Genomic DNA, 25687 nt, shown 5'->3' on the forward strand with positions numbered 1-25687 from the left:
GAAGAGAAGAGAAGAGAAGAGCTGAAAAAGTGCTTATCAGGATAAGTGGGGACACCTGCTTCGGCTCGAACGTACGAATTGTCCACGTTTCTCCAAATGACCAATATGCCCTTCATCAAACCTCTTCATTTTAGATCCGAGAGTGAGGATCCCTGCCATTTGATTGGCTAATGAAGTACGTAAAAAATATTTGTCAAACCAACACAAAGCTTCTTCTCTTATGTGTTGCTGCGCTGTTGAACCCTTATATATATATATATATATATAAAATTAGACTGTTTCAAATAATGCATCGTTACATTAATGAAGAATAATATTACTTTAATTTCAAGTGATTACGATTGTTTTTATGTCTACAAATTTGTTTAAAAAAACTCTAAAAAATATAAAAAAACACGTGATTTAAAAAAACTCTAAAAAATAACACGTGAAAAATAATCCAATAAGTGATGCAAGTTATCAGATTTCAGACCGGCTACATTATACGTGTTTCTAGAAAACCAAAACGCCTTGGTTGGACAAAGTTCTTTTGTGTTTAATGTTTATAGACTTGTAATTTAAGACTTGCAAAAAAATTATTTGCTACGTGATACACCATAGATAGCTAAAAAAGAAAAATAAGAAAGAAAAAAGAAAAATACTTTTAATATGAAGAAAAAAAAATATTAATGTTGGATTTCCACATTTTATATAGTTATAATTTAGGTGCTATTTGAAATTGGGTTTCAAATAATATTTTTTTTAAATTTTAAGTTTTTTTATTTTAAATCGTTTTTTTAATAGTTTTGATATGCTAATGTTAAAAATATTTTTTAAAAATAAATAAATATATTTTAATATATTTTCAAATAAAAAAATTTAAAAAATAATCATCAGATTTTCAAATATCCTCAATCAACTATGATGTCTTTTTTTATTAATGCTTAATATGAATACGTGATCTTAATATGAGTACGTGATTACCTCTCTTATTTTTATAAGAGCACTATAAATTTTTTGTATTTGTTGGTTAATTTCTTACAATTCATAACAACGAAAATTTCCCAGTTCGTTTTTCAATTAAATAAGCAAAAATTTAATAAGCTCTCGAAATTCTTAATCAATTTGAATCACCAAGTTGCTATTATTCAACTTTTTACGGGAAGAAAACTGCTGCTTGATGTGGTTACATTGCTGAGTATCTATTTCTGATGAATGAATTAAATTTGCAGGTGAAAGGAAAGAAAATAACAGCCAATTCTTTCTACAAAGTCAAATACAAGATTAAAGAATTTAATATTATCAAAGCAATCTTTATCTGTGTAACAGCTGATAAATGAGTTTGGTGTTTATATTACTATTTAAGATTCAAATGCTAATAGAAATTGTGGGAAAAAAAAATCTTGCGAGTGTACCTACTCAAATAACATGAAATTCAGAAGTGTATTCAAATCTCATGGTAAAGATACTTAGATTATTGGTTGCGAACTATGAATTTCCTTTTCTGATCCACAATAACAAAACACAGCCATTAATTGAAGGATTCATCAACCTGAAAGATTCGAGCCATACGCATACTGGATTCATTTGATGATATATTGTTTAGATTTAATATTATTTGGATTTAGTTACACTTACCATAATTAGAGGCTATATTTTCAGTGAGTTTCCATCAATATAAATTCTGCATCTGAAGGGATATTTACGTGGTGACAACTATAGCAATTAGCATGGCCTATATATGTAAACAGAATTCAAATTGATGGGTCAAAAACAACACCACGAAACAAATTCAAAAAGAAAAAAAATAGCAGAGAGAGAGGGAGAGAGCCCGATGTTTTTCTCAGTCGTGTGGATGATAGAATGCCAAAGAATGGTAAACCAATCATGAAGAACCGGTCTTTAGGTAGTTTCCATGACTGGCTATAGCAAGTCATTTGGAAGAACTAACCGATAGGTCCCGTGACCAAGGGTCAATGGTATAAGAACTGGGGTTTAAGCAAAACTTCGGGTGGTTTTTAGAGGGTTTTGCAATCAGAGAGAGAAAGAGAGGAGTTTTTTTTTAATACTTTTAAGTAAGAGAGAGAAATAAAATTGGGTAGCGTTTTAAACATCAACGTTTTGTTGGTGAAAGGAAGATATGGGATAGAAAATGAGAGAAAGAAAGTGTCGTGTAAGGGACAAGACGATTGTGTTCTTCTTTTTCTTTGATCTTTGCATTTTCTTCTAAATTTTCTCTCAGAATCTTCTTCCTCCTGCAAAGGGGAAAAAAGGGGTCGACTTTGAACCGAAAAAAGAAGAGAATTTTGGCTGTTCAATAAGAGGTGAGTGACCATGTGGATTATTTTGTGGATTTTGTTTCACCAATTGTCTGAAAGTTTGGTGTTTTGAAGAGTTTTTTCCGGTGACACTGTGCTTTGTTTTGTTTGGTTGATGTAAAATGGGATTTTGACGGAAAACTCGAAGCAAGAATGACTCCTACATGCATCCAAGTTTTGAACTTTTTTTTCCTCTCATTTTCCTCTGTGTAATCTGAAACTTCAAGTGGGTTTATTTTCCTGCTCTGATTCATCCCCCCCCCCTGTTCTTTCATGGATTTTCGTTTCAATCGACAATTCTGTTTTCAACATATTTTCGATCTGAGATTTCTTGAGTGATTTATCGTTACTAAAATGTTTTTTTTTTTTGCTTTTCAAAAATACAGAATTTCTCCTTTTAACTTGAGAGGTGATGGTAAAGATTCATTTTTTAACAAGTATTTTGGTTCTTAATGGTTGATCCTTGTTGAAGGTCTTAGATCCTCTGGATTCATCTGGTCTGAATAGCTTTCAATTCCTTCTTGAGTGTCTGAATTTCAGTTTTCTGGATTTTGTTACTTGGATCCTTTTTATCAGGGTTTTGTTGTGGTTTTAGTGTATTTTATTTTTTAAAAAAATTAATCATATTCCTCATCGAACAGTGAAAATTTTGATGTCCCGAATATGACATCAAGTCTCGATTTTTTTTTTTGTCGTTTTTATGTACAAATCTTGGTTTTAGTTTATTGATCCCTGAGAATTTGTCATGCCTTTTCCTTGTAACAATTTTCCTCAATTTTTTTCCTGGTTTATCCGGGTTTTTTTTTTTTTTTTGTATTTTCTGTTTGTGGTTAGATCATGAGGATATGATTAGGTAATTTTTCCAAGTTTTGTGCTTGTGAGTGGTGGATTCTGTATGGATTGAGTTGGGTTGCAAGGGATAAGAGCCTAAAAATCATGATCAGATGCCAAAATTCTGATGCAAGTTTGCAATTCACAAATCCAGTGTTTATTCATACCAGGACAAAGAATTCTGATTATTGCAAACAGCACCTGTATGCAGTGACCCTTGTTTGTTGAGAATTTGCACGTTGATCTTATGTTTGATGCTGGTTTATAGGTTTCATTTTAAACTGTGTATCGTGCGATTTTCTGGTAGAGAGAACTTTTTTCATCATGGCTTTTTTTTTTCCTCTTCTTTTTAAAGTTTAATTTCTGGTGTTGGGTTTGTAGCCATGGGTTTTTGGCTTTGTACCTAATTGTCAGTTTTACATTCTATTCATTGGATAAGTCATCTCTTGATGATCTCATTCATTTGTTGCCCAGGGTTTTATCGTTGGGGTTTGAAAGCTTGAGTGATTGGGCAAATTGTGCATTTTTGAAAATTTGAACCACAAATGCTGTTACTCTGTACGTGATGTGTCCTTGGTATGATCTCTGAGTATGGTGTTGCAGAAGAGATTAGATTACGGATTCAATGGCTACCAGGTTCCTCACATTCCCCGAGCTACCAGATCAGCTAGGGTAACGTACTCTCTACTTTCTTGTGATGCCAGATGTTCCAATTATGTTTTTCCTTACCTTTTATTTTCCCTCTGTTGCCAAAACCCAGTCTTTTTTTGTTTTGTTTAGAGGAGGCGTTCCTTTAAGAAGAAACATGAAGAGAATCAGATGTGTGCATTTGACTTATTGGCCATTGTAGCTGGAAAGTTATTGCTTGATAAAGAAAGTGCTCCCAGTTCTAGTAATACATCAGCGGGCAAAGATCAGTGTGCAGTTGTTAATAGTGCTGTAAAATATGAATGGCAGGATGAAGAAAAACCTTTGAAAGTAGAAGCTTGTGATCAGGGAAGTGCTGCCAAGAATTTCTTTGTTTCTGATCTATCACAAGTTCATGGACAAGGTTGCAGTTCCAAAGAATCTCTTGTCACTCGGAATAACCTCAATTTAAGATTAGCTTCTGCACTAACAAAGTCAGACTGTGCAGGGAGGTCCAATGCTGAGAAGTTGAGAAATGACAAAAGCAAGAATGATATAGGTACTTTTGCCAGCAAAGTAGAGGGAGTTTCCTCTGAGTACAGAGAATTTGGTGACTGTAAATTAGAGGTTGAAACCAAAAGAGCAGTGAAAGACGAGCCTGGTAAGTCTGGGGTGGTGCTAAGCAGCACTGCAGCTAACATGTGCAGTTTAGAGGATCCTGTGGTTCTGGATGCAAAACCTCCTGCAGTGGCCAGTTTGGACAGTTGTGCCAAGGTGCCTCTGTGTAGGAACCATATTCCCAATAGTTCTTATCCCACAAATCAGGATGATGTAAATGTAGTTCGTAGAGATGATGACGATAACTCCTCTGGGTGCACTCACCCTATCACCAAAAAAAAGTTCTTTAGGCGAGCACCACGAATCGGAGATCGAAGAATCAGGAAAATTTTGGCTTCTAAATACTGGAAAGTAGCTCCAAAATTCAAGGATGCTACAGTTTCTAACTCTGGTAAGTAGTTTTACGTACCAGCTGATTTATGTTTCTTGTTTGCATTACAATCCAAGATAAATTGTTTGTTGTTTTTTAATGCAAATCTTCTGATGTGTCTAGATGGGGATTTGAAGCCTGTTTTCCACAAGAGGAAGAACTATTACAGACAACAAAGGTCTGAAAGGCTATATCCTTTCAAAAAAAGGAAGCACTATGCCTATAGTTCACCATCAAATGTTGATGGGGGATTAAGTTGCGAGTTTGTATCTGATTCACCTCGAAAGGGCAGCAATGGAGATGCTTCTGGTTCCTGTTCAAGGATGCATGGAGGTTACTTTACTTGATTTGTGTTCTGATATTTGCATTAGATTCTGGGATTTGTTGCCCTTTGTTAGCATTTGCTAAAAAAATCCTCGGTTCTTAAACAGTGACTGGGGCATCATCTTCATTTGTGGCTCAGCACACTTCATTCCAACCCAGGGATTCTCATGGTATGAGAACCTTTAATGGAGGGGCATCATCTTCATTTATGGGTCAACGCACTTCATTCCAACCTAGGGATTGTCACGGTACGAGGACCTTTAATGGATTGATTGATATGTACTCTTTTGACTTAATTGGTGAGGATCTTACTAGAAGGTGTCTTTCCTTTTCCTCAGTGAAGCTCAGGATCAAGTCTTTCAGGGTGCCAGAGCTTCTTGTTGAGATTCCAGAAAGTTCAACTGTTGGCTTATTGAAGGTATCAATCATTGACTACAATAATTATGATAATTGCATTTTCCTTGCCCTTCTTAGTTGCATATATAGGTATATGTAGACAAGAAATTGCATATGCATGCTGCTGAAGTTTTATTGTCTGTACAGCCCAGGTGGGCTGTTAAGACTTGCAACATTTTTGGCATGCATCTGTTTTTATGTTTATATATGTGTTTATTCATGCTCTATACTACCCAATCCTCTGATGGGTCATGTGATAACAATTTGCTATGTGAATTGTAGATCTCTTTCATCAGATAATTGACCTCTAGTGTGTATTCTAATGATATGTGTTTTGTAGAGGACGGTAATGGAGGCTGTGACTGCTATACTTGGTGGTGGTTTACGTGTTGGTGTACTTCTTCAAGGAAAGAAGGTTAGGGACGACAACAAAACTTTATTGCAGACCGGGATTTCTCACAATAACCAGTTGGATTCTTTGGGTTTTTGCTTGGAGCCTAATCCTTCAGAAGCCCCCCCTTCTTTGTGTCCTGAAGATTCTCCCTTTCTACTTCAATGTGACGCACCAGACCCTATGAGCAGGTAATTGGAAAGTACCCTGACCTACTTAGAAATCAGCCTTTCAGGTTTTCAGAAGTAGCATTTCTTTTTCTTTAATTTTTGGGAGATAAACCACAAGAAATGAAGACCGAGAAACCCTAGTCAATTTGCACCCAAAACTGTTTTTACCTTAGAGTCAAGAATGCAAAGCTACTTGCTGTCATTGATGTTCCTACGGACCTCAGAGTGGACTTCTGTAGTACTTTCAGATGTGTTAATTGGTGGCTTTGTTTATGATGTTTAAGCAGATTGACATAAGGTAAGCTGATTTGTAAAGAAATAGTCCAATGCTAAGGAGAGTTAAAGGCAATATTGTTTTTACATTGCATGATAATTATTGGTATAATTTATGTTTCTAACAGGTCTGAAATTTTGGATTGAGACAGTGTAGCAGATTATGGTGTCGTTGAATTCGGACTCCTTAGCTTCACCCAAATCCAAAGGGATCAACTCAATTGCTAATCAGCTTATGGTTTATTGCTCTTTACCAGGTGTCCTCCCACTGCTGGTGTGGTGTGTCAGGGCATTTGTACTGGTTCTCCAGAGCCCCATGTGAACAATTTAGGGAATTGTATTGAAAGTGACCGTGATTCAGCATCCTCTCCTACGGACACTTCAATGGACCAAAGCACAAATTCAAAAGCACTAGTTGCAGTACCTGCTATGAAAGTAGAGGCGCTAGCTGTGGTTCCAGCACACCAGAAATCCAAACAATCCGAGATTGTGCAGCGCCGAATTCGTCGACCTTTCTCCGTTGCTGAAGTTGAAGCATTGGTTCAAGCAGTTGAGAAACTTGGAACTGGAAGGTATGATTGGATTGATAATGTTTCACTTGGCCTGGTACAGAGCTTGCTCAAAATGTTGTCTCAGTCTTAGCACCTTTATGTGCATGCAGTTTAGAACATGGTTTTCTCTCTTGCATTACAATTCCTTATAAAATGAAAAATTTAATGTTCTTATTGACCTGCAGGTGGCGTGATGTTAAACTGCGAGCCTTTGATAATGCTAAGCATCGGACATATGTGGATTTGAAGGTGGGTTTTATTTTCTCACCTTGATACAAATTTACTACAGTACATTTTGCGATGGTCAGGTATTTACTCTTCATGCATATTGGACGTTCTGTTTCTTTACTCAATTGTATTTCTTGTCAGATATTTGGTTGTTACTTTGAGGGTGTTTGATTGTTCTTAGAGTGCATTATTTCAAGTAAGCTCTTCAAAATTCAAAAATGTCAGGCTTTATGGCCTGGGTCCACCCACGATGGCACTTAGCTAGTTTAATATGTTCAACAAACAGTTGCTTGTATAACAGTTAAATGATCAGTTAGGGCTTTTCACCTTTCCTAGGTTTATGTCTCACGAGGAGTCTCAATTCTAATCCTAGACGATGTCTCTTTGTACACTTTTCTTCTGCTGTCTCTCCTCTCCTCCTCTCCTGTCCTCGAGGCTAACATGCCCTTGCATAAGTACACTGTTTCCACTTTTGTGTTGCACAAGTTTTCGACATCTTAGATGGCTCATTTGAATCGTCCTGGAAAGGAAAAGGTCAACTCGAGAAGCTCTTTGTATTCTAATGGCAGATTGCTTAAGGAGTACTACCTGTCATTTGCTGACGGGTGTTTTTTGATGGTACAGGATAAATGGAAAACACTGGTGCACACGGCAAGAATATCCCCCCAGCAAAGGAGGGGAGAGCCTGTTCCCCAGGAGCTCTTAGACAGGGTCCTAACTGCCCATGCTTACTGGTCCCAGCAGCAAGCCAACCAACAGTTCAAACACCAGCAAGCAGAGACTTGCCTTCTCCTCTGAGAGCTGGCGGAACATGTTTGAACGACGCCTAGACTAGTGGATTCAGAAGGCTTTCTAATTATTTTTTTTTCTTTATTATGTGTATTTTTGTGATCATCGTGTAAAAAGTTGATGACAAGGGAGAAGTGTTGAAGCAATCTATGTAATATTCTTGTGCTCGCCGCCATTCTTTTCCTGCTTGGGAAGTTTGGCCCTTGTAAATGGTCAATGGAATAAGAGCTTCCTAACACAAATCATTTGGTAAACGAATGTTATCTCTTCGTATTTTTTGGTTGTGTTGGGTGGATTGACCCGTATTGGCTTCTTCAAATGTTGCAAAATTAGATGATCAACCAGACCTTCATTAATACACTCTTGCTATATAGGTGTCCCGTCTTTCGTTGCAAGTGTGACTGAATTCTTTGTAATTTGAAAAAATGATACCCAAGCGACTTTAACATTGAAGAAATAAAGTAAAATAAAATTATAATTATCAATCCCCAACAATACAAACATATAACTATGAAATTGAAGAAAAAAAAGCAATTAACAAAATTTTTTGTAGCAATTAACAAAAAAAATTTTAAAAAATAAAGAACTAGTGAGATAACCAAAACTTGTAAGTGAGATAATCTAGTTGAAAGATAAATAATGGGTTCACTCGTGACTTGGATGACCTAGGATTTAGGACGAACAAGGTGAGTTTTAAAAGAAATTTAGAGAGAATTGACTCGGTATAAAACAATTAAAAACACAAGTTGACATGTGATCTGGTCAAATCATGAAAAATCTAGTTAAAATCATGTCAAAATTCATAAATTATCTTCCTAAATATAATATAATATAATATAATATATAATGGTTGGAGGATGTCAAATCACCTTTAATTATAGTGGATGTATATTTTTGTCTTGTTTTATTTTTAAAAAATTTATTTTATTGAAAATTTATTTTTAATATTAAAAAAAATTAAAATATGATAAAAAATTTAAAAAAATATTAATTGATATCTTTTTACATCCTTTGCTTTTCCAAATCAGTACTCTTTGTTTACCATATCATAAAAAGAAAAGAAAGAAGCATGCCAATTTTTTTTTCCATATCCATCCACATTGTTGCATTCCGTATTTTAGTTTTTTTTATTATATTTTTAATTTTGTAATATTAAAAATAATTTTTTAAAATAATTTTTCAATAAAATATATTATTTTAAAAAATAAAACAAGATAAAAATATCCATTCACCATAATTAAAGGTGATTTGACATCCTCCGGCCATTACATATTATATTATATTATTTCATATCATATTATCCTGTAATTTAAAATAGTAAAAGAATTGATGAAATGATTTTAAGAGTAATTATCAAAATTTGTTAATTCGGGTCAATCCACCTGACACATGACTCAATATTTGCTCAAGATCGACTCCTAAATTGACTCTTAGAAAATGAGAGGACAATTTAAAATTTTGAATTAAATGAAAAAATTAAAAAGAAAAATCAAATTAACATAAGAATCCAAAACAATAATTAAAATCAAGATAATAAAGATCAAATTTGAAGATCTTGGATCCAATGATGATATTGAAAACAAATTAAAATTTGATAAAATGATTAAGAATCAAAATTATAAATCAAAACATTGAGGGCTTGATCTTAAATATCATTAAACTTTGAATTGAAGGGTAAAATTAAAAAGAAAAAATAAATTAACAAAAGAATCCAAAACAAAAAAATAAAAATTAATTGAATGAGGACCAAACTTGAAAAAAAAAAAAAACCAAGATTATGGATCCAATGATGAGATTGAAAAAAAATTAAAATTTGATAAAAAGACTAAGAATCAAACATTGAAATCAAAACATTAAGGATTAACCTTAAATATCATCAAACTTTGAATTGAATAGTAAAATTAAAAAGATAAATTAAATTCACAAAAATAAAAAATAAAAAATAAGAGAATGATGATCAAACTTGAAGAAATTAAAAATTAAGATTATAGATCTAATGATGAAATTAAAAACAAATTAAAATATGATAAAAGGGCTAAAAATCAAACTTAGAAATAAAAACATTTAGAGTCAAATATGAAATTTATTAAAATAAAAGGATAAAATTGATTTTTTTTTTTAACGACCAGCATGAAATTTAATGGGGAGGAGAGAGATAATATGAAAAGAAAAGGAAAGGACAACCATTGATAAATCATCATTGTAAACACCACACGGGTTGCCATACATGGAAGAGAATGTCATAGAGCTTTAAATGTTGTAGCAGAATCTAGCATTTTGCAATCAGACAATGGCTCACGCACCATTATTTTTTTTTTTTTAATAAATTTTTAAAATTAAAAAATATTGAATATCTCCTAGCCCAACTTAATAATAACAGGGGAACTTATAGAAATGATAGAAACACCCCTAGACCAAAACCCGACGATTTTGATCACGAGACCAAAATATTTTTATGAAAAGCAAATCAAAATAGATTATGAAATTCAATTTCTAACCGACTCAGTGTTGAATGAAAAAACCGAAAAAAAGAAATCAATTAAAAAAAATATAAAAACAACCTGAGTTAACTCGTTAAATATTATTCCTAGGCCACAAGATCAAAATAACATAAAAAATAAATAAAATAAATTATAAAATCTAATTATTAATCAATTTAATATTAAAAAATAAAATAAAAAATAATTAAAAAAACAGTTAATCCAAATAAAAACAAAATACACTAAATAAATAATAAATAATATCCTGTGAGAAGACCACTCATTTAGTTTAGAGATAGGGTGAGAGACTCACGTCACGTGTATCAATCTTTAAATTGTCGCCGCCACACTAAAACTAAGTTTGTAAGTAACGAAACCGACAACATAAAATCTCCATCTCGATAAGAGAGAAAATCGAAGATGATAGGAATATATATTTAAAGAAAAAAACCAAAGTTTGTGGTTTTGTAAAAACGAAACTACATCGTTTGGTTCCCTTGGATTGAAACCTGCAACCCTGGCTGGGTCCCGTGACTGCGATTATATTATTACCAACAGAACCGGACGTACCCCTTGCCGCGAAGTCCGTGAAAGCCCGAGAAACGCGTCAATCAGTACAGTGGCTGCTACAAGTAACTCATCATCACTCCATTAACGCCCCGTCGGGGCTAATATTGAGCCACGTGTAAAGGACAATGACTCCCTTCTGTGTTCATCCTGTTATTGCAAGAACAAGCAGAAGCAACAACATGGGAGATGTGATTGATTGGCCACGGAGGCAAGTCTACATACCGGCAATGGCCGGTATATTTTACATCCTGGGACTCATATTTTCCGGACCTAAACAGGTAAAGAAGATATTATATATTGGTTGTCCTCCTCCTTTTATCAAGGAAAACGCGCCGTCACTCATTTGCCACTCAGTCCGCGCCGCCCTTAATCGTATTCTTCCTTCCTTTCTTTCTTACCAGGGTTGACTCCGTTTCTCAGGTATGGCATATTCTCGCTTTTACTCTTTGTTATTATGGCTTATTACCTGAAATTTTGGATCCTGTAATAACTGTATTCTTTATGGGGCTTGTCACTCTTTACAAATTACTGTCCTTCACTGTCTTTTATGTTTTACTTATGGTTAGTTTTAGTTAATGAAAAAGATTGAAATTTTATATGTTTAAAGAGCTCAGAAGACTACTAAATTCTGTATACTGATTCATTTGATGTGGGGCTTGATAATAGATGGGTTCCGATTCTCGTTTCACTGAGTTCCCTGGTTCTAATAAATTTGAGGATGAGATCGTGTTTCCGGATTCAAATCAGTATCACAATGTTACTAATGGATTCAAGTTCGAAGATTTAGACTTCGACGGTGTAGAAAATCCACTTGTTTTGCCTGACCCAGATCCGGGTAACTCTGCTTTGTCGTCGATCACAGCCATCGATGAAGATTCTCCTTCTGATGATAATGACTCGGAGAATCTCCTCAAGTACATAAACCAGATGCTTATGGAAGAGGACATGGAAGAGAAGCCCTGTATGTTTCATGACCCGTTGGCACTTCAAGCTGCTGAGAGATCGCTTTATGATATTCTTGGTGAGAAGAACCAGCCATCCTTACCCCATGAATCTCCTTCGTATGGTGACCAGTTTTTGGTTGATAGCCCGGATGATGGTTTTTGGAGTAGCTGCAGTGATTATAGCAGCAATAAAAGTTCCTTTTCTAATTCTGTCAGCTCGGTAGATCCTCAAGGGAATGGTGAATTTGTGGGATTCCAACCGTTGTTTATGCAAACGCCTCTTCCTAATAATTTTGTTTTTCATTCTGCTGCAAATTTCAGTTCAGAATCATCATTCAAATTACACAATGGGTTAGCAAGTAATGGTGATAGTGCCACGAAGCCCTCTGCGGGTAACATTGTGGCACCAAATTTGTTCAGTGACAGTGATTTGGCGTTACAGTTCAAGAGAGGTGCAGAGGAAGCTAGTAAGTTCCTTCCTAAGGGCAATCCACTGATTATTGATATGGAGACCAGTGCACTGGCTCCAGAGATGAATAGAGATGCCCCGAAGGTGGCAGTGAAGGACGAGAAGGAAGACAGGGAGTTTTTCCCCGAATGGTTGACGGGAAAGAAGAATCGTGAGCGGGAGGATGAGGATTTTGAGGAAGAAAGAAGTAACAAGCAGTCTGCAGCTCATGTAGATGAGAGCGAACTGTCAGAGATGTTTGATATTCTAGTAGGAGTTGGGGAAGGATGCCGACTTCCTGGGTGTATACTTGATCAGGCTGAACAGTGTGAATCAAGCAAGACAGTGCGGCAGAATGGGCAAACAAAGGGATCCAGTGGTAGCAAGAGTCGGGCTAAGAGACAAGGAAATAACAAGGAAGTTGTTGATTTGAGGACTCTTCTAGTTCTATGTGCACAAGCAGTCTCCTCAAATGATTGCAGAGCCGCTAATGAACTACTGAAGCAGATCAGGCAGCACTCTTCACCTCTCGGTGATGGGTCTCAGAGGCTGGCTAATTGTTTTGCTAATGGCCTCGAAGCACGTTTGGCTGGAACTGGTACCCAGATATATACGGCACTGTCTATTGAAAAATGGTCGGCTGTGGATAGGTTGAAAGCTTATCAAGCTTATGTTTCAGCTTGCCCGTTCAAGAAGATGACAATAATCTTTGCAAACCATAACATACTGAAAGTAGCCGAGAAGGCATCGACACTTCATATAATAGATTTTGGTATATTGTATGGTTTCCAGTGGCCTCCCCTCATTTATCGCCTCTCAAGGAGATCAGGTGGGCCTCCCATACTGCGCATCACAGGAATAGAGCTTCCCCAAAGTGGTTTCCGGCCAGCAGAGAGAGTTCAAGAGACAGGTCGTCGCTTGCTAAAGTACTGTGAGCGCTATAATGTTCCATTTGAGTACAACCCCATAGCTCAGAAATGGGATACCATCCAAATTGATGACCTGAAGATCAATCGAGATGAAGTTCTCGCTGTAAATTGTCTCTTTAAATTTAAAAATCTGCTTGATGAAACAGTTGTAGTTAACAGTCCCCGGAATGCTGTTCTGAACTTAATCAGCAAGACAAAACCAGATATATTTATCCATGCTATTGTCAATGGATCGTACAATGCTCCTTTTTTTGTCACAAGGTTCAGGGAGTCACTGTTCCATTTCTCGGCATTGTTTGATATGTTGGATAGTAATATGCCACGTGAAGATGAGATGAGGTTGAAGTTTGAAAAAGAGTTCTATGGTCGGGAGGTAATGAATGTCATAGCATGTGAGGGCTCTGAGAGGGTTGAAAGACCTGAGACTTACAAGCAATGGCAGGTTCGGAACATGAGAGCTGGGCTGAAGCAACTTCCCCTGGACCCTCATGTCATAAACAATTTGAAGTGTAATGTGGAGGTTAGGTACCATGAAGATTTTGAGGTCGATGGAGATGGCCACTGGATGCTGCAGGGATGGAAGGGACGGATTATCATTGCATCCTCTGCCTGGATTCCTGCATAGGAATGAGACGGCTTGTTTCTGAGAGCTCACCTCCAAAAGTTGGCAGACAAGGGTTTTTGTTAGTTAATGCAGTCCATGCTAGATGAAAGGGGAGCCAAAGTAATCCTTTGACATTTTCTCTATATGCTGGAGAATATTGGGCTCAACGAGGCTTATAATGAACGGGAGGGAGGGCTCATGTAGCAGATTGTGGTTGCCATTTAGGTTTGCAGCATACTAAACCCTACTGTCTGGGAAGTTTCTGTACTACTCAGTGACGTCATAGTGTCACGTGATTTTCTTGTATATTATAATCCTCTCTCAAGCCTGAACTGTCGAGTTTATTAGCAGCTGGTAGCTTTATCTTACTGTTCTCCGGTACTTTCTAACACAATAGATGGTGAACTGTCATTTAGCCAAAGCTTTTGCAGTTTGGTGTGATCTTGCCTTGATAAGCATTTTCTTCTACCTTGTTTCTTTTGCGTGTTACATTCATCACAAATTTATTATGGTTACCTTAAGATTGGAGCTGGCTGTCGCATAAGACCCCGGTTTATTAATTTAACCAAGGTTGCTGGTCGTTGGAGAAGTTTTGATACCAGTAACATGTCGATTGTCGGCTGTGTTTACTGTCCCAAATCCAGGAATCACGGGCCTTAAGACCCCAGTTTATTAATCCTCAGGTTATTTGACAAGCTACATGCTCATTAAATCCAGGAAGCATTCTGTTTTTCTGTTCTGTTTGCTGTTTTATTGACAGGGCTTTTCCTAATTAGCAATCACTGCTCATTAAATTATTTCTGGTCAATGATTCACAACATTGGCTGGCTTGAATGGCAAGTAAACGCTGATGGATCGTTTATCGTTACTTAATTAGGTCAAAAAAAATAAAAATATCCAGAACTTCTAAACAATAATGGTCCGAGGAATCATGACCGATGGCTAAGCCTACCGAGAGACAGGGATTACATTCAATGTTTCAGCAATAGTGGAGAGCATTGTCATGAGGTTTTGTATTGTTTAATCAGCTAGCTGCTGCCTTCTTTGAACATTCCAAGGTAAAAGAAAATGCTTGAAAGATGACAAATCTATTTAATTAATTGAATGTTTTTGTTCCCATCCAACTGATGTGGTTTTACTTGGTAGAGGTCGCCCTCAACAAGCTGCAGATTTCGAAGACTAAACGACCGGCAATGCGGGGTTGAACAGGGACCAAGCAGTCGCATCGATGCTTTTGGCCATAACAACATTTATTTACATTTTACAGGATCGACTTTCGATTTGCTGGACTCACGAAGCCAATCCTCTCTCTTAATCCAGCAAGTTCTACGGATCTGTTTAGAGTTAATTTTTTTTATTTTTTGATTTATATAAATGTTTGGAACTTAGCTTGGATATATTTAAACTATTCTTCATAGAGTACTAAAATTAACAATAAGATAATTCTCTATTAATATTAACAGAACAACCTAAATTATAAAAAAGCAAATTATTGGATCCCAAGCTATTAACACGTATATGTTTAAAGCAAAAATTGCTCAGACAGGAACTGGTGCAGTTGAGCGTGGCTGCAATGATGAAGAAACTGGCAATTAATTATTGTTAGTGCTTGGAATTTAATTGGGAATTAAAATTAATCAACTAAAAAGCCGTATCAGACAAATAATCATGACTCTTGATTAAAGGGACTCACCTGGTTCAAGTGGGACCATTGAAGAGTCCCGAGACAAGAGCCGAATCTTTCGATTAGTCAATTGTGGATGTGCCCATGAAGTGGTCCTAGCTGATGTAAGACCTCTCTGAAACACTATTTACTTAAAGAACGCAATAATAGTTTTGTTTTTCAATAAAAAAAAATAAAATTAACATTGGGTATTAAAAACATTAAAGTCTTTTCACATTCTCTTTTATTATTATCAAATTAATTAGGAATTTTTTTCATTATCAAATTGATTAAGAAAAAATAAATCTTTTCCGATCTTATTTGTACGATAAAAATAATCAAAATATTATTAAAAATAATAAATTTAAACTTATTGTTAAAGAATAATTTTGTATATGCACAATAATCTTTTTGTTATTATAATATCAACTAAAAAGAATTTATTTTTGTATAAATATAAAAATAATAAAAATTAAAAAAACACTAAAAGGCTCTTTAAAAACAAAAAAAAAGTTAAAGTTAATAGGTTTTTTTAGATCTTTTCATAATTATTTTTGTTCAGAACCGCTTTTTTACACTTGGAGTCAAAAATAAGAGCCTGTTTGGCTCATTGAAAATGTGTAATCGCCACTGTGCTGTCGGCACAAGTTGGAGTAGATTGTTTGGTTTGTGGTTGGAGAATTTTTTTTTCTCTCTCTCTCGTCCTTTTAAAATTAAAGCTGGGTTGTCTTTATTGTTGATATAAAAATGCAGCAATAAGATTAATTTAATAGCAGTGCTAGCCAGTGTTTTGGTAATTAATTTAATTTGGTACCAAGGGTTTGGAAAGACTAGCTTGTCAAGTTTTGGACAGAAACATCCCTTTGACCGTGAAGTAAAATATGGAAGAAGCATACGGACTTGGCCCCCAAGCTAACTAAAAGGCTGGTGGTGTCTTTTTAGTTAACCGGTAGTTTTGACCGGCTAGACGACGACTCCATCAAAGCTGAATTCATGAAAGTACTATTTCCTTGAACTGGTCTCCCATCAAATGTTGTTTTGTGAAGAAAATCAAACAGATCTAGATGATACCAAATTAATTTCTTATTGCAAGTGTCATCAAGATATCATTTGTCTTTGATTTCCATTTAATTTAGTGATAGTAATCCCACAGTATTATACTGGAAAAAGTCGCATGATATTTTTTTAAAATATTTTTTTCTTGAAAAGAGTAATAAAAATTATTTTATTTTTAATATTAAGATATAGAACTAAAAAAATATTAAAAATGTACTCTTAAAATACAAAAAAATAAATTAATTAAAAGTTACTGCATTCCTGAACCATCATGATTCACTCTCGGGCCACAAGCTACTCTTTGTTCCTTAGATGCAGACTTTTTTTGTTTTTATTATCTCAAATTGCCTTAATCAAATTAAATCTAAATTATCGTTCACACTAGTGGAGATTATTCTCATATACGAGTTTCATGAGATATTTGTACTGCTAACGCATTTGACCACGTGCTCGTTTTTACAATTCGATGTCGGCTTCATTGAGCCGATTATTCAATATAAGCTTAACTTTTTATTCAAAAAAAATAAAATCTAATTCAAACCTTTAGATTTATATTGTAGTATAAAATATTTTTTAAAATAATTTTTTATTTAAAAATATATTAAAATAATTTTTTATGTTTTTTTATATTAGTATATTAAAATCATCAAAAAATATTAAGGTAATATTTCTCAAAACCAAAAATACTCTTAAAAAATATCTAAAAAAGAGAGTAAAAAGCTGTATTAAATATCCTTTGATAACCAACTAATTATTTTGTAAAAAAAAAGTTATAAACATTTTATATTTGTAAAAGATTACAAATTCTAGCTTTTTTTTTTTTTTTAATATATCTGAACTTAAAAATGTAGAATTTCCATAGGAGTTCAAGCGCCCTCTCATTTTTATAGTGATAGTCAATTTAGTGGACTGCAAGATTGAATCTATGATATTAAAAAAATATTTCTTTTATTTTTTCAGTAGTAATAAATTATCAAATTAATTTACATTTTAATCAAAATTAAATCCTTTCTTAAAATGATCTTAACAGTACATATCCACGTAACTAGTTGTTTGAAGCTAAATAGCTAATGTTGTCGGAGGGGATAAAAAAATTGCTCATGCCTCAGTTCTCCAATGGTAACCAGCCATCTATATAACCGGACCCCACGTTAGATAGTATGGGTATAATTGGACAGGGCCCACATTTATGCACGTGGTCCCGAGTCCCAATTCCCTATTGGACGGAGTTGACGAAGGAAAGAAAGAAAAGCAAGGCAATTTTGACCAAACCGGTTATAACCGGTAAAGCATAGATATCAACCGTCACAACATGGCAACCCTCAGTCTCTCTTCGCTTTATAAAATTTCCGATTTCCATGAAGGTTCCTTTGACGACGGTGAGTGCAATAAACCAAGATTTCCTTTGCTTTCTCTTCTCGCTTCTCTGCTTATATAAACACAAACCCACGACCTGATCACTTGAATTTCGAGAGAATCCTCTTCTCCTCTTCCTTCCTTCCTTCCTTCCACAGGGGTCTCTTCGTTCCAAGGTACATGCACTTCTAATCAAGTCTTTTCCTTGCTTCTTCCTTTTACTAGTTACGCGGGTTCCACTCGTGGCTACTGTTACCTTTCCTTTTATCAATTTGCTCCCTTACATATGTTTATGGATGTCTAAGTTGAAATAATCTTTCTTGCGTGCTTTAGCTTCTTTAATCATTTGATTTTTATATCTTTTCGCGAGTGTTTTAGCTCTACTTCATCAGTTTCCATTTGCTATTACTTTTCTTGAGTTTGTGTAGGACTTTAGTTTAGAGCTGAACTTAGGTTTGACTTTTTCTTTTTTGTTTGTAGGATTTTGAGGCATAGTTACATAGGTGATCATGGATCAAAATCACACAGAATTCTTTGATCATTACCAAAACGATTCCAAATTTGATGAAAAGATCATGCTCCCAAATTCAGAACAATACCCAAATATCGAGTACGGACTTGAATTCAATATCCCTTCTCCTGATCTTAGCTTCATGAATCTTCCTTTCGACCCCCCTGATACAGATCCTGATAGTTTTGGTCTATCCTTTAACTCGAGTCCAGGGGTAGAGTCATTTGTCCCCTCGATGAGCTTGAGCCCGGATGGAGAGGCCCTCGATCCCTCATCGGCTTGGAGTCCCGAGGCAGAAGCCTCCTCTCCTTCTGAGGATAGTGATTCCTCTGACCCGCTTCTCAAGTACATAAGCCAGATGCTTATGGAAGAGAACATGGAGGATCAGCCACACATGTTTCATGATCACTTCGCTCTAAGCACCACTGAGAAGTCATTGTATGATGTACTCGGTGAGCAGTATCCTTCCCCACTCGATTCGCCCCAGTCTTATGTCAACCTTGAGAGCCCTGACAGTATTTTTTTGGCAAGTGGAAGTAATTGTGATGATAATACTAGCAAGAGCACAAGCACAGGCACTACCAGTGGTACTATTGATTCTGCTAAAGAAACTCAGTGGGTTGGTGGTGATGTGGGAGGGGTGAATCCATCTTTTTCTAGAACCCCTCTTCCCGATGATTACCATCTCCACTCCAATTTTCAGCCCAATGTGCAATTTACAGGGAATCCATCAAATGGTTTCACCGACACAGGGGATGGCCTTATGGGTTCTTCTGCGGGTGAGATGGTGCAGAATATGTTTAGCGATGCGGAATCTGTGTTGCAGTTCAAGAGAGGGTTAGAGGAAGCAAGCAAGTTCCTTCCTATTGCCAGTCAACTGGTAATTGATTTGGAGACAAATGCAGTTTCCTCAAGGCAAACGGAAGTTGCTCCTAAAGTGGCGGTGAAGGAGGAGAATTCTGAGAGGGATAGCTCGCCTGATGGGTCGAGGGGTAGGAAGAATCATGAGCGAGAGGATCCAGATTTAGAAGAAGGAAGGCGTAATAAGCAGTCTGCGGTGAATGTGGAAGAGAGTGCGCTATCGGAGATGTTTGATAAGGTATTGCTTTGGACTGGGCCAAAATGCTGTGGCGATGATGCTGTTCAGGATGTAGCAAGCAAGAACTCGCAGCCAGATGAACAATCAAATGGATCCAGTGGTGGGAAAACCCGTGCTAAAAGGCAGAACAAAAAGAAGGAAACCGTGGATCTGAGGACTCTCCTGATCCTCTGTGCACAAGCTGTCTCTGCCAATGATTCCAGGACTGCTAATGAGCTACTGAAACAGATTAGGCAGCACTCTTCACAATTTGGTGATGGGACACAGAGGCTGGCTCATTTCTTCGCCAATGGTCTTGAGGCACGCTTGGCCGGCAGTGGCGACGGAACCCGAAGTTTTTTCACCCATCTTGCTTCAAAGAGGACAACAGCTGCTGACATGCTGAAATCTTACAAAACCAATATTCAAGCCTGCCCCTATAAGAAACTTTCAATTTTCTTTTCAATCAGCATGATTTTGCACGCTGCTGAGAAAGCAACTACTCTCCATATAGTAGATTTTGGTGTCCTCTATGGCTTTCAATGGCCAATCCTTATCCAGCAACTCTCTCTCCTCCCTAATGGCCCTCCAAAGCTACGCCTCACAGGAATAGAGCTGCCCCAACATGGTTTCCGGCCGTCAGAAAGAATTGAGGAGACAGGACGTCGCTTGGCAAAGTATTGTGAGCGCTTTAAGGTTCCATTTGAATACAATCCTATTGCTGCACAAAACTGGGAAACAATCCCAATTGAGGACCTCAAGATTAATAGAAATGAGGTGCTTGCTGTGAATTGTCAATGTCGGTTTGAGAATCTATTTGATGAGACCGTTGAAGAGGACTGCCCAAAGAATGCTATTCTTAACTTAATTCGGAAGATGAATCCTGATATTTTTGTTCATACTATTATAAATGGATCATACAATGCTCCCTTCTTCCTCACACGGTTTCGGGAGGCACTATTCCACTTCTCCTCACTATTCGACATGTTTGATTCTACTTTACCACGGGAAGATCAAGCGAGGATAATGTTTGAGGGAGAACTTTATGGGCGGGATGCAATGAATGTGGTCGCATGCGAGGGTCGAGAAAGGGTCGAGAGGCCTGAGACATACAAGCAATGGCAGGCCCGGACTGTGAGGGCAGGGTTCAAGACTCTACCATTGGACCAGAAGCTCATGACAAAGTTTAGGTGTAAGTTGAAGACCTATTACCACAAGGATTTTTTAATTGATGAAGACAACGACTGGATGCTACAGGGTTGGAAGGGTCGAATTATTTATGCTTCCTCTTGTTGGGTGCCTGCATAGTAGTCTTGGACAGCATTTGAACTTGGAACGGAGAGCTATAAGTTTTTTCAAGAGCTGGACAGGAACGAATAATTTCAAACCAGGCAAAGGTACGGATGCCTTGCACGAGCTAATCTATTCCATGCCCTGCTCACTTATGACCTGACAATTTTATCCATATACGCTAGTTTAGTGTTTCTAACTTAGAACATTTCCCTTGTGCTTCTTTAACGCCATTCAAATTCTAGGCATAAAGTATCAGAGGTTCTAACTTTGCTCGTTCCATTTTTTCAGATGCTCTATGATGCTACCTAGCTCGAGAGGAACCTTATGGAGTTTTAGACTTGCAGTTGTAACTACTGAACCATCACCATCCTTTAATATAATATTATAAAAAAATGGATGGTTGGTGGTTTGTTCATCTTGGTCTGAAGCATCACTTCTCAAAAGCCGGTGTGGAACTACAGGAGTGAATGTGCTTCTTTCAGTGAGCTTTTGGAACAAGCTTGAAGCCCTCTTATGTTTAAAGGGTGTAATTTAGTACTGGAAACTAGTTTTTGTTGGGAAATCTTGTAATCAAGTCATGTAGTTTTTGTCTATATGATTTTCCATCTTGGAGTGGTGATCAAAGGGGTTTTGAGATCATGTTCTTATGTATAAATTGTTCTTGGTTCAGCTTTTCTCAATATGCGCAATGTATCAATGGAAGTGGTTTTTTCAATAATTTATTCCCTTGAATGGTTGTTTTATGTATGAACATTTATTGAAACAAAATCAACGAAAGCTTAAGGTCTCATTTATTTTCATTATTATTTGCGAATCTGTCGAAATGCTATGGTTGCCCCGTTACATGATCCAGTATCATTTCTGCTTTCTTTTTTCACACATCAGCTGTTTCATGGAGTCTAATCCAGAAATATGGAATGATATCATGAAAACAACTACCCCGGGGATTGGGCTGTGAGGGTTTTTTTGTTTTGGTGGCAAAGTGTATATGCCCATTCTATTCAGGCGGATGCAGGATCGTGGAATAAAACTTGTGAAAGACACAGAATACTTGGCTGGAGTAAGCAAGCAAGCACTCAATTACAGAGCCAGACACTAGTTAATTAGATTCATTGTTTAACTAATAGTTAAATCCATATTAGATTATATAGTTAGAGTTATGAATTTTCTATAGATACATGAGCCAATATATTCTAAATTTTAAGAGTGAATTAATCAATAAAACTTGAAAAAATTACAAATACTGTGTGTTATATTTTCAATTAGTATTAGTTTTTTTTGGTAGCGAGCTTGGATTTAGAGCTTAGGTTAGGTTAATTAGGAGAGAAAACGCAACAGCCTTTCCTACCTTTCACAGCTGAAAAAACGCAGCAGCGTTTTCGTCAACAAAAGCTCTTCGCGACAACAGGTTTCGTGACCCTTTCTTGCAGCTCAGACGAACCAGCAGTATACCATAAAATAGTGCGGCGAGCAGCAGCGGACAGTAAATTGCAGCAGCAAACCAGGAACAAAAAGTTTTTTGTCCAGTAGCCAAAAGAGCAGTAGTAGCAACAAACCTTTTTCAAATTTGAATACGTTTGGGCGTCCAGCTATTCAACAACAGCTTGTATCTTTGTTCAGACCCTTCCTTTCTTTGTTTTCTTGTTTCTGAGCAAGTACAGATTCTTCTGCGTTGTGCTTCTCTTGCTTGCGCCACTAAAGATTTCTTTGTGCTTGGCAAGAACTTGAAGGTCAACATCTTTTTAAACTTAGTGGAAGTTGACTAATAAAATAAAAGAAGAGTTAAGAAAGCTGAAAGCGTAGTTGAGGACATATAATTTCTTTCTAGGTTGCTAAAAAATGAGCAAGATAGCCTTAAAATAAAAAAAAAAGCAATACTGGATCAACATAAGAAAGACGTTGAATTACTTAATTGTTAACTTAAAAATTTCATGAATAAAATGAGAGTTGAATCAATCAATAAAGATCATGGAAGGTTCAAGTATTTATGTTTCTTGTTTTTAACAATTAATATCAGGGCAAGACGAAACGTTAATTTGAATAGAAATGAAGATAGATAATCTAATTTTATAGAGAAAAAAGATGAAACCTTTTTATTTATCGCTTGTCATATGAATGAGAAAAACCACAACTAATTATAGTACTTAAACACCTAATATAACATTCACATGAGTTGAGATAAATAAATTTTCTCTGATTTAGAGGAATTTTATCATGTTTGGTGATGTTAATGAGGAAAAATAACTACTTTTTGATCGAGTTAAATATGACAGTGCAAATAAAATTTTTTATGATTCTTTATCAAAATTGAACAAGAATGAGAAAAATGACAGTGAATGAAAAGATTTCAATGTAGAAATCTTAGTATGTGATAACCCTCAATGTGCAAAAGTTTCAAGAGAAAAGAACCAAATTAGATATGATTCCAGAGATGTTTTGTGATGAAACTAAATTCTTGGACATGGAGTAATGATGTTGTTATGCAAAATATTCTAAATGATTTAAAGAGTGAAAGTAATGAGAAAAGGAAGAAGTGTATGGAAGACACGCCATAATTAGTATATGATCAAAGCACATATAATAGCCAAACATCACAACATGTTAAAAAAAAATTCAACTATATTGTAATCATGTGACTTCCAACTATATTATAAAAAATAGCAAAAAAATATGGATGATAATGTTATTGAGAAAAACAATACATGAGAATTAACAAAGCTTCCAAAAGAATGGTGTAAAATGAACGTTCAAGACAAGATTGAAAAAAATCATTCATTGTTAAACACATCAATTTAAGAGAGGGGATTGATATATATTAGTTATAATCCTAGTGTGAGTAGGAATCCTTGGTAAAAAAGATTTATGCTAGTTAATTGAAATCCTTAATAGATTATTGTGATCTCCTTGTAAATATAAGGGTTAGTGTATTCTGAATTTTAAGAGTGTGAATTATTCAATAATGCTTGGAAGGTTACAAATATTTGTATGTTTTATTTTTAACCAAGAAAGTGAATATAGAAAGGATATTTTCCCCCTTCTCCTCTTCTAATGTTTGAAATTTACTTCAAAATTAATTTTCTTAAAAATTATTTTATATTTTATTTTTATCTCCCAATTAAATACATTTATTTCCTTTTTATCCAGAAATATTAATCATACGTAACCCTATCATGATAGATCGTTACCACTGGTTAGAAACTGAAACCAAAAATCCAAAAGGCTATGTACGAGCTGTGATCCATTGATTTGAAGTTCATGGAACTTTTATAACAGAAGAAAGTGGCTATAGCCCGTGGATATTGATGGATTCACTTTCATTTACTACGTAACTAATCAAAGATCTAAAAAATCATGTACAAATAAGTGTAGAGGACATGGTTTCGTGCAACGATGATGGTAATTGTTTTTTTTTTTTTTTTCCCTTTAGGCTAATTAAATAAACTTTACCTCTTTTAAGATACACTTGAATAATTTTTATTGTAAAAAAAAAAACTAATTATTAGTGAAAAATAAAAATGATGATGTACTAAAATATCAAAGTAGTTAAAGAAAGATTTATGTTTTGGATAATCCTTTAATTTTTTATTTCTGACAGTCTAATTAATTTTTCTTAGTCAAAGTGCTAAGAGTTGGTACATGATATTTGCTAACTATTTTTTTTATGGATTTAAGGACTCTTTAATGTTTAAATAAATATATTTTTAAAAGAAAAAACAATGATATTTTAGAGAGAAAAATTTAAAAATAAATGTAATATCCTAAAAATTCAAATGCATGATATTTATTTATATATTATATTATTATTTGAAATAAATTTTTTTTATATATTTATTTCTACCAAAATTTCAGTAAGAGTTTTTTTATTTTTATTTTTCAATACCAAGATATTGAATCAATCAAATTTCACAACTTGCAAATAAAATTTCCCCATATTTTCATATTTCCATCATCCGGGACTTACACACACATAATTTTATGTACATAATTTTTTTTCCCTCCCATATTCTCTCAACAAAATCTATCATTATATTAACTAAGAATATCTCAAGTAATAAAACAATTAACACAATTACGACAAAATTCAAAACACATTCAGTTGATGAAAATCAAACATGAATTTAGTCTACATATTATAGTCACGTGTTTTCAAAAGAAACTAATAAAATGCATCATACATGGTTAACTTAGATTTATACACTTCTTTAGTTATAAAATTATCTTACATAGCAAAATATACATTGATTACACAAAATACTAATGCAATATCTACTACCCATTACAACACTATGAAGTCTTGGCACGTGAACAAATCCCCTGCTGTTAAGTGGATCCTATAATCTCTCCAGTACCAGTAAGAACAATATCATTTACTATTCCATTTTTGGTTACTTCACATTCTAATTCAATATACCATCATTGTATTTCTTGACTTAATATAATTCAATACTATTCCATATCTTCAAGCTAATCCTTACTTAAGACATAACTAAGACTAAAATTTAGTTTCATGTAAAGTTTGTTTCTTTCAAAAATTGAGTTACAGACTACAACTCTATAAAAAAGAGGGAACTCGATTCTTTTCATCTACACGTCCAAGACTATTCTTAATGGCAACATCAAAACTATTTAACCAATTTTAGTCTGACCTTCCTTTGATTTTTAATTTATATCTGGAGTTTTATAACTCCGATTTAAGCAAAGTCAATTTCATTGCAAAGATACCATCCCTTACTTCGACTTTCATATAAAACTTATTCTTGTTTGTAATTACTATTGAGTCCTTAGTTCAACTGGAAGTTGGATAAATGAAGTTGTCCAATTTTCTATTTTCTTTCTTTTAGCTTATAACAAAGTATTTTTATTTTATTTTTTATTTTTTTCATTTTCCTC

At 35.1% G+C, this 25687-nt stretch overlaps 2 protein-coding genes across 4 annotated transcripts; both read left to right on the forward strand.

Moving 5' to 3' along the window:
- The first annotated feature begins 1752 nt into the window (after positions 1-1752).
- Positions 1753-8119, forward strand: LOC118028026 (telomere repeat-binding protein 5). Of its 3 annotated transcripts, none has more exons than XM_035031535.2 (10): positions 1753-2303; positions 3603-3800; positions 3909-4764; positions 4867-5076; positions 5175-5315; positions 5406-5485; positions 5804-6045; positions 6555-6869; positions 7034-7156; positions 7701-7838. In XM_035031535.2, the coding sequence occupies exons 2-9, from the start codon at positions 3720-3722 to the stop codon at positions 7119-7121; spliced, it is 2013 nt and encodes a 670-aa protein (XP_034887426.1). In that variant the 5' UTR covers positions 1753-2303; positions 3603-3719; the 3' UTR covers positions 7122-7156; positions 7701-7838. The 3 variants fall into 3 exon arrangements, with proteins under 3 accessions (XP_034887426.1, XP_034887424.1, XP_034887425.1); XM_035031533.2 differs by having other exon boundaries at positions 1758-2303; positions 7034-7097; positions 7701-8119; XM_035031534.2 differs by lacking the exon at positions 1753-2303 and having other exon boundaries at positions 3656-3800; positions 3889-4764; positions 7034-7097; positions 7701-8119.
- Positions 8120-10924: 2805 nt separating this feature from the next.
- Positions 10925-21515, forward strand: LOC118028028 (uncharacterized). Its single transcript, XM_035031539.2, has 4 exons — positions 10925-11335; positions 11582-13855; positions 18419-20901; positions 21086-21515. The coding sequence occupies exons 2-3, from the start codon at positions 11582-11584 to the stop codon at positions 20810-20812; spliced, it is 4668 nt and encodes a 1555-aa protein (XP_034887430.2). The 5' UTR covers positions 10925-11335; the 3' UTR covers positions 20813-20901; positions 21086-21515.
- The last annotated feature ends 4172 nt before the right edge of the window (positions 21516-25687 follow it).

Source organism: Populus alba, chromosome 1, assembly GCF_005239225.2.
Source record: "Populus alba chromosome 1, ASM523922v2, whole genome shotgun sequence".
Taxonomy (NCBI): domain Eukaryota; kingdom Viridiplantae; phylum Streptophyta; class Magnoliopsida; order Malpighiales; family Salicaceae; genus Populus; species Populus alba.